Here is a 15150-nt window from a genome sequence, read left to right as displayed (position 1 = left end):
GAGGGATGCCACATTTGTGTTTATTAATTTAAACTAGTTTCAATAATGACTAGCTAAGTTGTCTGTACTGGTAAGCTGTAGCACACCTTCACCTACTCTTTCCTTATATTGATTTTGTTTGCAGCACCCGTAGATAAATGAGTTTGATAGAGCAAAATCTTTGTTTTTGGTATTAGATAACGTGAATAAAAGGATTGCTTGTCTATCTATAGAAATGGTTAAGTATAAGGCTCGCACGCTCCTCAACTTGACCAAGCTATAAATAAGTAATAATTGGATTATCAGTGGCTGAAGCAAACAATTATGCAAATATTATATTTGAACAATATGTGTTGAATAAAAATTGAAAGCAAAGGACAATCATAGATTCCATCACAATATTGTGTAGTTGTGAGGAAGCAAGATGAGAGCAGATACCTACTTATGCTTAGGTTGGTTGGTGGGCGAGTGCGGTTGGGAGCTCCCCAACCCGTGCTCGATTCCCTCGAGTGGCAGCGCCCCTTAGGTGGGGGCCCATTAAGCGCGGGCCAGGTGGTGATCGGGAGTGGGTACCATTTCTAGGTCAGCCGAGGTACTAGTGACATCACCAAGCGCCTCACAAGCTGAGGTGGCAGCGGGTCAATACCCGCTTTCCCCAAAACAACAACAACAATAACATCAAGCCTTTGTCCCACTATGTGGGGTCGGCTACATGAATCCTTTTTCGCCATTGTGCTTGTTAAAAGTCAAATTCTCATTGCATTTTAATAAAGAAATATCATTTCTAATATTTTCTATCAACAAAAAAAAAAAAAGTTGAGAGCAGATTGGTTTTGCATATCAAAATAATGTAAGGAAAATTCCATAGCCAGCCCATTCCAGCTTTTGCTTTCCAAATGAATGGCGCACTTGTCATTGTCATATATGTTTTGAAGGAACAACGAACGTTTTTAAATAGAATTTTATTTCTGTCAAGCCAAATGTAAAAGATAACGGTGTAGTTGTAAGAAGAAAGAACATTTTAGAATTGTTATTACAATAACAGTAAAAAAACTTGAAGAAAAGAGTATTCCAAGTGAAAGAAAGATCCATTTGAAATAATGGATCTTAAATTGGCCACAAAGCTTGAGCACTTAAAAAATATATGAGTATGATTTTTCAAATGGTTGTAGTAGATATTGTAATTATCAAATTGTCCTCTGTATTGAGACTTTGGTGCATCATTTTTCTAGAAAAAGAAGCAAATTTAATGTCTTAGCTTTTAAACCAATTAACATTCAGCTTGCAATCATATAAGGCAGAATAAAGCTTTTTAAGCTATGAAATGGTCCTTACCAGATCAAGATAAGGTGAGCCTTTGAGAGCCAATAGAAACTGTTTAAATAACATTTGCGCAGTGCCGCAGTTTAGATGACTGAAGAAAGTTTGTAACTGAAAGAGTCTACAGGCCATTTAATGTGAGATAACTTACCTTAGCATTTATTTGGCTGCCAAAAGCAGGTCATAATGGCTTGGTTGCCCACTATGTCCTTAACAGATTTACCATGGATTCGACTATTCAAGGAACCCAAAAAAGGGAAAGGTAAAGGTCTCAATATTTGATACGACCTTAAATTGAAAATTTTGTATTCGGATCAACTCATTTGACATACGGGTCAGATTTGGGTTCGACAAGTCGACCCGTTTCAAAGTCGGGTCGGATTTATGTCGACCAAAAAACCTGAACATGATCGAGTTGACCTGTTTAAACCGGCCTACTGCTGTACGTGGTACACCTATAATGTGGGTCCGTGACTCCACAAGATCTTCTTCTCTGCCATTCGTCGTCGGCGCCCCACTCGCCCACCTCTCATCCCAAGGCCGCCTCCTACAACACCAAACCTGTCGGCCTCCGCCTCTTCCACAAGTTCATATCCTATCTGCGGATCCGCTGTCGCCTCCCGCCGAGAACAAAAACAAGTCAAACTACTTAGCCGAGCAGCTTGCACCCGCAGCAGGCCCAGGCCCAGCCTTCGGCGGTCCGGCCACGCCGCACCTGTGGCAGCGAATAATAAGATGATTTGCTTTGCCTAAGATATGGAGGTCGTCTTATAATAGTATCAAATCTGCTCTGAAGTAATTCTTGTGGATGATAATAGGACATAATGTCAATCACAAAATTTAAAAAGCCAAAGGAGGTTGAAGACAACATTCCTTAAGGCCATTAGAGCCTTAAAATACCCTTCTTTTGAGGCTTTGATCTTACAATTAATCATAACAAAGAAGGGGGTGCTAACAATGCAAGCTTTAATCCATTACACAAACTTTCGAGGAATGCCTTTTTGAATCGGTTGCTCCAAAAGATTCTGAAAGTTGACACAATCAAAGTCTTTGTAAGGATCCAACTTGACGCAAAAAACTTGGCAGAAGATGAAGGTTTGAATTTTCCAAGTAATTTATTAGAAATAGCAATGGTATGATACCTCTCCCTAGAATTAGGGGTGTCAATATTTGACACGATCCGAAAATCTGACTCGAATCCGTCCCAAAATTTTCGGATTAGGATCAACTTGTTTTGCAAATAGGGCATGTTCACGTTCACATATTTGACCCGTTTGAAAAAGCGGGTCGGGTTCGGGTTGACCTGGAAACTTGAACTCAACCAGGGTTAACCCGTTTGGAAAAAACGCACGTAAGTCCTGCCCCGTCCCATCTCTTCACGTGAAGTCTCGTCGCTGTCACTGACGGTCGTGCCGCTGCTCTCGTCGCGTGAAGTCTCGTCGTTGCCGCTGTAGGCTGTGTTGCCGCTCTCGCCTCGTTGTCTACCCGTGGCACCCACGCGGGTCTTATCTGGGTTGGATTTGCTGATCCGTTTGCAAAAAAGGGGTCAGATTCGGGTTGGGTCAGCAGTGTCGGGTCAGTTTCGAGTTCGACCCGAATCCAACCGGTTACCCAATTTTGACAGCCCTACCTAGAATGAAGGCTGACTGATAATTTTGTAAAGAATGTTTGCAAAATAAAATGGGTCTGTAGTCATCTAGGAATTCAGGAATCAGGAGATAGCAGTGTTCAACCCGGCCACGTAGTTAGCTAGGTATTTCTTATGGAAACTTGGGAGATTTGTAAATTCTCATAAAGGATTCGGTACATTGACTGTCAAAATTATTCTGATTTAAAAAAAAAAAAAAGAGAATTTGCATACATTCCAAATAATTTTTGTATGTATTTATATATTTAATACTTAAATTTTATAATATTTTAGTATTTCAATCATATCAAAACATATACATGAAAATATGTATTTCTTTTGTTATTAATATTAGTGATATTTTTTATATGATTTCAAAATTGAAGTCTTCATTAGTTGAAAATATTTCTGGCCATTGCCATCACTCTGAACCACAATAAAAAGCTTTTTACTGATTATTTTGAGTTTATGTGGGAACATTTCATGAACTTTGTTGATGTCTAAAGTTGTTTTTATGGACTAAGGGAGTGAAAATTAAGGTTTTGTTTGGGATGGTTTTTTACTGTTTCTTAAAGCAGCATTTTAGTACAAAATTTTAAATTTTTATACTGAAAAGCAGCTTTAAAAAGCAATAAGAAAGTCATCACAAATGAAAGCCTAACTTAAATGGGAAGCTTTGCCATTGTTCTATCACCCTTCCAACTATGATGTAATAATCCCTACTAGAGGAAAGCCCATAATAAAATTCATAGTAATGCAACGGCTGTAATAATCCACTAGATTTCTAATGCTCAGTTTTTACCATCTGATATGATTCACACTTAGAAACAAACTTTCACTTCTCGTTTTAGTCCTGACCACCAAAATATACACTTCAGCTCATGATACATTTTATTACTGTTTGGATGAATAGTATGTCCTGAATAGTGAGTATTAACCTCATTTTTGTATGAGTTCGATTTCCCCGAGCTCACTCCTTAGTGCCTAGGTTTCCTTAGCCTAGCATGGACATAACCTATAGGATTTTCATTAGGTGGATACCTAATGTAATGACATCACACTGATTCGGTCCCATAATTCGACTCAAATCAAAACCTTGCTGACCCTTTAATTTGGATTGTGCCGACCTCAAAATCGATCGAAACAAATTTAATTCCGAAAAAGCTAGTGTAATCGAATCTTGTCAACTTGATTTGATTCGACTCACCCAATTCTAAATCGACATCTTCGATCGATGCTGGTCAAATTGTCGCAGAGTAATTTGAACTAAATTTATGTTAAATAGAACAAATCGACATAGTTCGAGCCCGATCTATTAATTCAATAAAATTAACATCGATCAAAGCTCGTCAAGTCAAATCGACATGATATCGAGTTAAATTGATTCGACTCGAGTTCAAATTAAACGACGACAGCTTAGATCGACGCCATCTAACTCGTCTCGAATTAGTTTGAATCAAATTGGTGTCGATTGGAATAAATTAACCCAATCTAAACCAAAATGACTTAAATTAAATCAAATTCGACATCAATATAACTTGATTTGGTCAAATCACGTTAACTAAATCGAAAGTCGGCCCAATTGAAATTAAATCAGTCAAGAAGAACCAGCGGCAGGGATGGAGGAGGCAGTTCGTGCGGTTCTTGGCCGAAAGTGAGAGAGGGACGGGCAGGACGAGCGAGAGAGACGAACTCTTGTGGTTTGCCGAGGGAGATGAGCAGCAAATTTTGTTAAACGCCCACTGCATTCAACTCTATTTGGAGAATCTTTGTTGTTTCACAAGAGGCAAAATGAATCAAGCATGAATTTGTTGCTTTTGCTTCAGTTCAAAATTATGGAGGCTAAAGATGATATAAAAGGATCAATTGCAGTCAAATTCTCTGAGAGGTATATTTCTTGTCATTTAAAATTTAGTTAATTCATGATAAATTTGAAAATGAAATGCTAAAATATTCATTGAAATTTATTTGTTTGAGATTAATCAAATGTTGAAATTGTTCTTCACTGATATATCATTAAAATATTATCTTGATTGGGTACGGATCTTGAGGCAAAATCAAGTTGGAAACTTCTGAAATTAACTTTGGGATCGTCTGAACTCCGATTTCAGAAAACTTATAGTTGAATTGAACGTCTCAGAAATATGAACCCAACGACACCAAATTCAGCTCAATCCGAGCCCAAATGGATCCAAATTAAAGACTCAAAGTGCTTTTGGAAGGTTCATACCATAATTTGAACTGCTAAACGAACTCCAAATGTAACATGTTTATAGTCGAATCGAGCAGCTCGACGAGAAGAATATTACGAGCCCAAGATCGTTGAATTCTAATATCATTAAGACATTCAAATATCTAGTAAATGATCCTCGATCAAGGGAATCAACATCAACCGTCCATTCAAACCAATCCAAACTTACCATTGATCTTCCTCTTATTTAATAGTCATGTCACTCTTAGAAAATTATTAATAGACCCATCATTCCTCATGGAAAGGAGAGGACCCAAAGGGAGAAGAGAAGGAGGAGATATATATTGCCACCATATTCCTCTCCGATTGTCGTCGAACTTCCGCCTTGCCACTGACTGTCGTTGGACTTCTACTCGGTCACCAATTGATGTCGGACTTCCACCTAGGGCTGCAAGCGAACCAAACGTTCGACGAACTACTCGTTGTTCGGTTCGATTAAAGCTCGTTCGTGATCGTTTAATTAACTAACAAACAAACTTGAACAATATTTTAAATACTCGATTCTTAAATAAACAAGCTTGAACACTAATGCGTTCAGCTCGTTTATGTTCGCGAACAACATCAGTTGATGTTCATGAACAAGCTCGATAAAAAGCTCGATTCGAGTTAGATTAAATATAAAAACTTTAATTATACCATAATATAATATAATTATTTTTTATTAATAAATTTTAAAGTAATAAAATATTATAACATATGTTCATATAAATTAATCATATTTTTATTTTAAATATACAACTGCTTTTATTTTAGAAATTTCATTTCATGAACAAGAAATATTTCATATTTGTCCATGTTTGTTAGATTGTTTGTTTAGAATGTTCATGAACAAATTTAATGTTTGCTTGTTCGATAGATTGTTTGCGAGATATGTTCACGAACATAGCTCGTTTAAAGCTCGATAAGCACTAAACAAAAGAACATGAACCAAACATGAACCAAACATGAACACCCTTAAATTAAACGAACGTCCAAACATGAACACAAATAATAAAGCTCGAATCAAACACGAACCAAACATGAACAAGCTAATGTTAAACAAACACAAACATGAACACTCACATACTCGGCTCGGCTCGGTTCGTTTGCAGCCCTACTTCCACCCGTCCACTGACTAATGTTAGACTTCTGCTAGGCCGCCAATTAATGTCGAACCTTGACCAGAACACCAACTGATGTCGAACTTCTGTTCGGCCACCAATTGAAGTTGGACTTTCACCTATCTTAAAATTATTATTGTACTTACACCCGGCCGCCAACTGACAATGGACTTCAGCCCGATCACTGAATGACACCGGACTTACACTCGGTCACCAACTGAAGACGAACTTCTTCCCGTCCAACAACTGACGTATGGCTTCTACTTAATCGTTGACTACGATCCTTCTAACCTCCATCGCCAAACAATAGTCTTTTTAACCTCCGTCATCAGACAACATTCTTTTTGACCATTATCGCCTGCGACTACCGGCATTTCAACCTTCTTTGCCCGACGACGATCATTCTAACCTTCGTTACCCGACTATGGTCTTTTCGATCTTAGTCGCCTGCCGACTTTGGTCTTTCCTACCTTCATTGCCAGACAACGATCTTTCTGACCATCGTCGCCCCCCGATTAAGGTCCTTATGACCACTGCTACCTAAATACGATATTTTCGACCTCTAATGCCAGCCGACTATGGTCCTGCCGACCAAACAAACACATTAATTATGATTCTTCCAATTTCCAACATGTAAAGCACTCTATATGATGATATTTGCTACATCAAGACAAGGCCTTCCTCCCAAGAAAGAGCCTCATTTGTAATCGACTACAAATATTAATAGATTCATTCAAACTGGATCAGACCCCGTGGTTTTTACCCTTTTCCGGGGTTTTCACGTAAAAACTTTGGTGTCCTTTTTTAACACTACACCCTTTCTTTTATTTGACTGTGAATTGGATCTTCGTACAAAACTAAGATGCCAAACTTTATATTTCTCTATCACCACGAATATTTCAGGACGCAATAATCACTAAATTGAAAATGAGAGTCTGAATCTCTTAATTATTGTGTAATCAAATGCATAATAACTGATATAATTGTAAGCATATAAAAATCATTTTAGGTACAATTTTGCTTGCTGATTTTACACACCTTCAAATAATATGTATTTTTGAACAATAAGGAAATGTTATTAATTTTCTTATAAATTATTTATGTCCATTCTAATGTATGACCTATGCTATTGAATGCACATAAATATTTATACTTGGTTGCGCAAAATTCTAACACGTGTATCTTTATATTATTAGCGAGGGACAATCACGATCATTTGAATAATGTGCATGAAGGATTTCATTCGCCTTCATTTCTTTCAAATGGAGGCGCTACAGTCGTACATTGGCTTCGATGTAGTATGTATTCTATAACATAGATGACCCTAGGTCTTATAAACCCCAAGATGTGCCTTTATGCTGTTCCAAATTTAGAGCTATGTAGAAACTCCTATCTTTATTTTATTATATAATTTACAATTAAATTTAATTTGTAGGTTACTATTATTTTGTTAGTTATAACCCGAATTCATCGATTGTATATATATTTGGCGTTTGCGTTAGCTCTAGGATCATTTAAAATTAGGGAGATTTACATACATACCACTCTATACTACTCTATTTACATATTAAACACCTGAAACTTTAATATTACATACATACCACCTATAGTTCACTTTCATATCAAATATGAGTGGTAGAAATGAAATATATGAGTGGTAGGAAGAAAATATGAGTGATGTATTTGATATTAAAATAATATATGGTAGTATGTATGTAATATTAAAATTTTAGGTGTTAGACATGTAAATAGGAAATATAAAGTGGTATGTATGTAAATTTCCCTTAAAATTAATTATTTGAACTTGTGCACTTCCCAAAATAGTTTGTAAATGTAGTAGACTTTGAATATATATAGGGGTTATTTAATTAATAACATAACTTATGCTTCAATAGTTATAAATTCATATAAGTTAAAATTTGACTTTTAAATGGAAAGAGAACCTACATATCTAATTAACTAATTCATAAACCAATCAATATAATCAAATATGTAAGTTAAAAACTGAAGTAAAATAATATTAAAAATAAATCATCTTAAAAAATATAATTAATTAAACTAAAATACAATAATATTGAAAATAAATCCATGTAATATAGTATTTAAAACTAATTCAATTTAATCATATTTAAAATAATAAGAATAAAAACAACAAATAATAAATGATAATTATAATGTAATAGATAAAATAGTAGCAAATATTAAATAGAATTTATTAAAAATCGAAAACATTCAAAATCATAAATAAAATTAAAAATTAAATTGTGGGATGAATTTAATAAATAGTAATAATTATTATTATTAAATAATAGAGAAAAATACATGTAATTACAAATAATAATAATAATAATAATAATCTATCAAATTGATGAATAAAAAATTAATAATTAAACATAAAGAACAAGGCATTTAGCATTTTGTCAGTGAAGTTAATTTTTAGGTTGGACTATCTCGAGCTGCAGGACTACGTGTCCTAGGGAGACTTTGGTCATCTTACCTGTTTTGACAATGTCACAAATGAATCGACAAAATATAAATGTTAAATGATAAAATTTATAAATCAGCAGTCAATGAATTAAATTAAACAAAAAGCAGTAATCAACAATCAAACTTACAAATTTAAATAAATATGTAATGATTGAAATGGTTAATCAAAAGGCTCTAAACATCCAATTATTAATCAACTTCAACACTTAAAAATCCATCCTAAAATAAGCCCAATATATTAAAACATTAAAGCTTATATTCAAACTAAATATCCCTTGACTTTGAACAAATAAAGTTCAATTAGTAGAAAACTTTTAATAATAATAAGCCTAAGACATATCCGAACCATGCACCTAGCTTGTCACATACACTTAGAATTATTTGTTAGGACACCAATTCTAGCTTTAGGTTAGACCAATGTTATTTTTTGTACCTATTCTGACATGTAAATAGCTTGCATGTGAATGAGTGTTGGTTGTTATAATTTACTATGATGTATTTTTGTGATGCTTATCTTTTGATGCTCTCTTTGATTATCTTTGATGAGCATTTAGATTTACTTAGGTTATGAGCATTCTTGATATTTATTGCTAATCATATTTTTTTTACAGGTGCACATACTTATGCATGATTATTATTAAAAAGTGGGCTAAAAATTAATCATGATTTACATTTAATCAAACTTTTTACAAGTGATTACATTACTTTAGTTCACAAATATTAAAAGCATAGCATATATAAAGTTGCTCATAAATAAGCAAAATGATAATTGATGATTATATGATGGTTTATTATTGTTGTGAGGATTATGAAATGTTTCTTCATGCAGGAAGTTTATAGTCTTTTTTATTTTCAATTGTGATTTAAATATAAAGAGTTGTAAAAGTTTTTAAATTAGTTTGTTTATTCAAAAGATAAAGGAATCAGAAGTAAATAAATCTTTTTTCCTACATATATAAGAGATTTCTTTCTTTTAAAAGCCTTTCTAGAAGATTAATTTGTGTTGATTTGATTAATTGTTTACATTAGTTGCACAGTAGAAATTACATACTATTTATATGTTTTTTTTCTTGCATACGCATATGCTTGAAATTAGGCACTTAGGAATAAATTAATTTTCTACTCATAACTTAAAAATAAAATATTAAAATCTCAAGAATAAAATAACATAAAAAGATAATCATTCTAAGAAATTAAACCAAACTATTTGGAGTTGCATGCATATTTTCATAATTCTATCCTTATTTTAGACACTTCTCCGCCTTAGGGTATAGTTCAAATAATCTGATCTATGAGGATGATGTATTGAACATGAGGAAGTCTAGTATTCTAAAATTTATATTTTTAAGTATTTTTTAAAAAAATTAAATTATTCATGATTTGTGATACTTTAATTAGCATTCATTGCATTACAAACAAATTAAAAATAAAATTACATCAGTTCTAGAAGTATACTATCATTTATAATTATAGAGCCACTTAGGATTTTCTCTAGATGTCGGCCATAAGTTTCAAAAACTTAAACAACAGTTTACCTATCTTTCTTAAGACCGAACAACATGGTTTTGAGACGATTATGTGGCTTACCTGACTTTTTATTTCAGGCAAGATATAAGTCCAGATTGCATTTCTTTAGATATGTTTGGGTTACGACTTTGTAGTACCCATATTAGATTTAGATTACGAGGTAGATCAAAAATCATAAGTCCTCATCTTCTAGAAATATAATCTAACTTTTCTAATAAAATACCAAGTTAAATAATAAATTCTCTTTTTTATTAAATCCTCTTTTTAAAATGTAAAGCCTAACATATGATAAACTAGGGCTGCCACTGAGTTTATCAAAATCTAGTACATCCTAATTTTCTTCTTTGACCTACTAAGAACTATTCAATATTGAGCTTTCTCCTTGAAAATTTTTTATTTCTTTCCTTATCTTCTATGTTTTAATCAAAGGGTATAAAATCACAACTTTAATCAAGAGTCTTCTTAAGAGTACCCCTCTTAAGATGTAATTAACCGTAGGGGCTTGTCCTTTGGGAGATTGAGAACTTCAGATTAAAATAAATCATATTTCATCCTTATAAAATAGGGAAAAAAAATCTTTGGGAATGCATATATTCTTTTTCAAAACTATTTCTATTTTCAAGTACATCAGTAGAGTCATTATTATCTTCCAAGATGCTATAATATTCTAATTGATGTACCTTAAATAAATTGATACACAACATTGTCATAGATGTTGACACTCATCGTTGCTAATAATATTGACATATGCTATTGCTTATAAGGATTTAGTGCGTCATCAGTTGATGTATGTTGCCGACACAAAGCCAATTCACATTGTCATCAATAAATGTCCACTCAATTTGTTATCTACAATGCCAATGCACCACATAGATATAGAAAATCTATGCTAGTCGGCTTTGTTGCTCTCCATCGCTAATAATATCTACATATGACATCTCCTATAATGTTTGTGTATTCTGTTGATATCGACATAGACTCTTATGTTCAACATCAAGATTATACAAGATTTATGTCATTCTATTCTTAAATAAGAATGATTGAAATATCACTAACAATCTCTTAAAGACAACTTCAATCCCATAAAGCTCCTCTTACTTCAAACATATAAATTATCATCCACATTTTATATCAACTATATTGTATAAATGCTTTCCCCAATTATGAGAGTTACATGATTTATAACCTTTATAGTACACTAATATAATCATTTTAACTACACATATCTTGTGATTTTCTCCTTTATTAGATGTTCTTGTAACCTGTAAGCTTCAAAGAATTTATCTTATCTTTGTATATATAAAGGATATTTGACTAATAAAACGAGGCTTCTTTTGAAACAACTTTCTTAGAGCATCTCCAACCGAAAAATCCATTTACACTCTAAAATGCAGTAAGACATCAAAATGCCATAATTCATCTCCAATCAAACTGCATTTTTTTTCTTCTTTTTCCGTAATTCATCTCTCCTCTCTAGCATGCTTTTCTCCTCTTTCGTGCTCATCTTCGGCAACCCAACTTTTGGCGTAGGTGAACAGTCTGACGTTAATATTGACGTCGCACTGTTCACCTACCGAATTTTGGCGTGAGATTCAGCGAATGGAGGACGACATACGGTGGTATGCAGTCCATCAGCGAATGACGGACGACATACGGTGGTATGCAGACCGGTTGGAGATGATCTTACTGCTTTCTAAAATAACTGTCAAGTACAAAATTTTTTTGAGAGCTGAAAATGTATTGGCAAAAAGTTATCCCAAACGAAGCCTAATTTGATGTTGAATTTTTCCAGCACATAGAAATTCCATTTAATAAATAATTGAAAATTTATCTTCAATCGATACACTTGAAATCAAATAATAATTAAAACAAAAATACCAAATCAAATAAAAATATTTGCGAATATCAACTCATTTTAAACCCCAAAATCCCGATCCATGTCATGCCACGTGTCGCCCACTTCCTAATGAGCTCCCGGCTTCTTTTCCGCCGTCGTTTTCTCACGTTACAGATGTAACGGTGCACGTTCAACCCAAACCCGGTCCAACCGATTAAAATCTTAAATCAGACCGGAGGCACGTCATTCACCCAATTTGCCGACAGCCAAGCCCAAACACCTACAAGGGCAACATGGCTAAACGGTCCGGCCTGTATGGACCGAATAAATGAACCTCAACGCGATCGGAATCTCGCTCGACGGTTCCATCAAACGCCGTTCGTGCTACGGCAAAAAATCAAGCGAACTTCTTTTATTCGGATTAATTAAAAATATACAAGTCTTAATTAATTATTTATTTGTAAATATATTCCTCTTCCGTTCGTACCAAATTCATTCGCATTAGAGAGCGGGAACTGAGGGCAGTGAAGTTCTTGAGAGCAGAGAAGGTTGAGAAAGAGGCGATGGCGAGCGCGGAGAAGAGTGACCCAGAGGTGGTTTCTGTGGAGCTTCCAGCGCCGGATGGATGGCGTAAGAAGGTTCGATTTCTTGTTTCTCATTTTGCTTGAATCTTATCGCAGGATTCTTGGTGGAATTATGCTGTTTATTGCTTCAATTACTCTTTATGTTTCGGCGCTGTGGTTAGGGTTTCGGCAAGCCTTCTATGTTGCTGTCGGTTGGGGTGCTAGGGTTTCTTGGTTTTGCTCGCGGGCTTGTTCGTAGTTGTGGATAAGGTAGTTGCAGGTGAGGCGTAGCGCGGTTTAGGGTTTGCAGTTTGTAGTATGTTGGAGGTTTCTTTGGTATGGTTGTTGCTTTGGGCTGAATTTTGGTCATATGGGTGTAATCTATGTAGTTTGTGTTGGGTGATAACTGGTCCTGTTTGTTGTCTTTTGAGGGCTAGGTTTTGCTATCATTTTATAGAAAGATGAGATGGGAGTGGTGAATATTTATAAATGAGTTCTTCTTATCGGGTTTTATGCTATGTAGGCAACTTTTCATTTTCTTGATTATTTTTAGGCGTGGCTTTATTTGCTTTATTACAAATTTAAAATAAAAGAAGGATTCCAAATGATAATGTTCTTGATAGATACTTTGAAGCCAGTTCTTAAAGAACAAAATAAATGTTTGGATTTTTTATAATCATTAATAAGTGGAATTCATGATTTATGAAATCAAATTCATGAGTTATAATGCCAGAATCCACCTATCCAACTCTGAAAATTTTGGTGATATTGCAATGAGATTGGGTAACCGGTCCAAAGTACAACAATTTACATGTAACTTCATCAAACTGAAAAGTGCTTAGCATAGTTTAAAATAGCGCAATTAGAGGCGCGCCTCTGTGCAATTCTGTCCCAAATAGTCTCATTGCTTAAGCTTTTTTGGTTCTTCATGAGGCGTACGCCTTGTGCATGTGAGGCGCGCCTCTGAGGATGCATTGCGCAATTCAGTGTGAGGCGCACGCCTCTTATAATCGAGACTCACATACTTAAGCTCTAATTGAAATAAGCTATCTTCCTCCCCTCTCATTTTCGTCTACCCGAAACCGAACGGACAAAAAAGCCGCAAGCAAGCCGCACGACTCGCTCCGCTCGGCCTCCCTTCCCGCCGCCTCTCCTGCCAGCGCCGCCTCACTCCGATGATCTTGTAGTGTCCGGCCGCCTTCTAGGAGAACTCCACTACCGATTTTAGGTATTTTTTTTTAGTTCAACTAAAGATTTTTCAAGTGAAAGAAAATCTAGGTTTTTTATTTTTTTATTATTTTTATTTTTTGAGATTTTTTGTTTGTTTTCGCATTTGTGCATTAGGAAACATGGTTAGAGGCAAGGAAAAGGCAAATACGTCATTGCGGCGTGACCCTTCTTGGAAATATAGTGCGCAAGTTGATGTAGGTGGCGATGAGAAGACATGTGTATTTAAAATACAATTTTTGTGATAAGGTGATGAAGAGAGGAGTTACTCGCTCGAAGGAACACTTATCCGGCTCACATCAGAATGTAGCACCTTGTGCGAATGTTCCGAATAAGGTGAAGGAGGAAATTACAGCTTATATGAAAAAGAGTACCACGACCAAACATTTACAACAGGAGCAATTTGATGAAAGGGTCGAACATGGTGCTTACTTCTGGAGCGAGAGTGGAAATGACTCTTCCTCCACGATACATAATAGAGGTGCGCGGGGTCCTATGGACCAGTATATGACTAATCCATAAGAGGATAGAGATAACCTCTTGAAGCAATGTTTACATCGACACAATGACTTAATTCTGCGTGGGGGAAGAAACTTGAGGGGAAGGAAATACGAAGGCTAATTCTAAATGATAAATTTTGGGCTTGTGTTACCTATGCCATATTGAGCATGAGTTGGTACAAGTTCTATGTTTAGTGGATGCTGAGAAGAAATCAACCATGAGTTTTATATATAATACTATGGATGAGGCAAAGGAGTTGATTGCACATAACTTGGGAGGAGAGGAGACAAGTTATAAAGAGATTTGGGGCATCATTGATGCTCGGTGGGAGGTCCAGTTACATCGTCATCTACATGCAGCGGCGTATTATCTCAATCTTCAATTTCAACATTCAGAGAGGAAATCCTCAAATTCGGAGGTGAAGTTTGGCTTGTATCATTGCGTGGAATGACTAATACTTGACTAGACCGTCAGGGAGCTAGCAGATTTATAACTTGTTCTATTTCGTAATAGGGAGAGATTTTTTGGTTTGCAAGCAGCAAAATGTACTATTGCTAAATGGTCTCCAGGTATACATATTTTTGCAAAGTATATGTACATGCAGAACACTTTAATATCTTATGATTATCATTTTTCTTCTTGAAAATAGTTGAATGGTGGATCCAATTTGGTGATTCCACCCCTGAGTTATAGAGTTTTGCTGTTAGAGTTTTGGGCCTCACTTGTTCTTC

General features: G+C 35.1%; 1 protein-coding gene across 1 annotated transcript in view; it reads left to right on the top strand.

Moving 5' to 3' along the window:
- Positions 1-12604: 12604 nt before the first annotated feature.
- LOC110099364 (methyl-CpG-binding domain-containing protein 11-like) overlaps positions 12605-15150 on the top strand; it is a 46084-nt gene continuing 43538 nt past the window's right edge. The window contains exon 1 of the mRNA XM_020826483.2: positions 12605-12766. Within this exon, the coding sequence (XP_020682142.2) occupies positions 12692-12766 (75 nt within the window). The 5' untranslated portion in view covers positions 12605-12691. The remainder of the gene's footprint in view (positions 12767-15150) is intronic.

This window comes from Dendrobium catenatum, unplaced genomic scaffold (assembly GCF_001605985.2).
Source record: "Dendrobium catenatum unplaced genomic scaffold, ASM160598v2 original_scaffold_125012, whole genome shotgun sequence".
Taxonomy (NCBI): domain Eukaryota; kingdom Viridiplantae; phylum Streptophyta; class Magnoliopsida; order Asparagales; family Orchidaceae; genus Dendrobium; species Dendrobium catenatum.
Note: the sequence above shows the minus strand (reverse complement) of the source record. Positions and strands in the feature narration are given on the sequence as shown.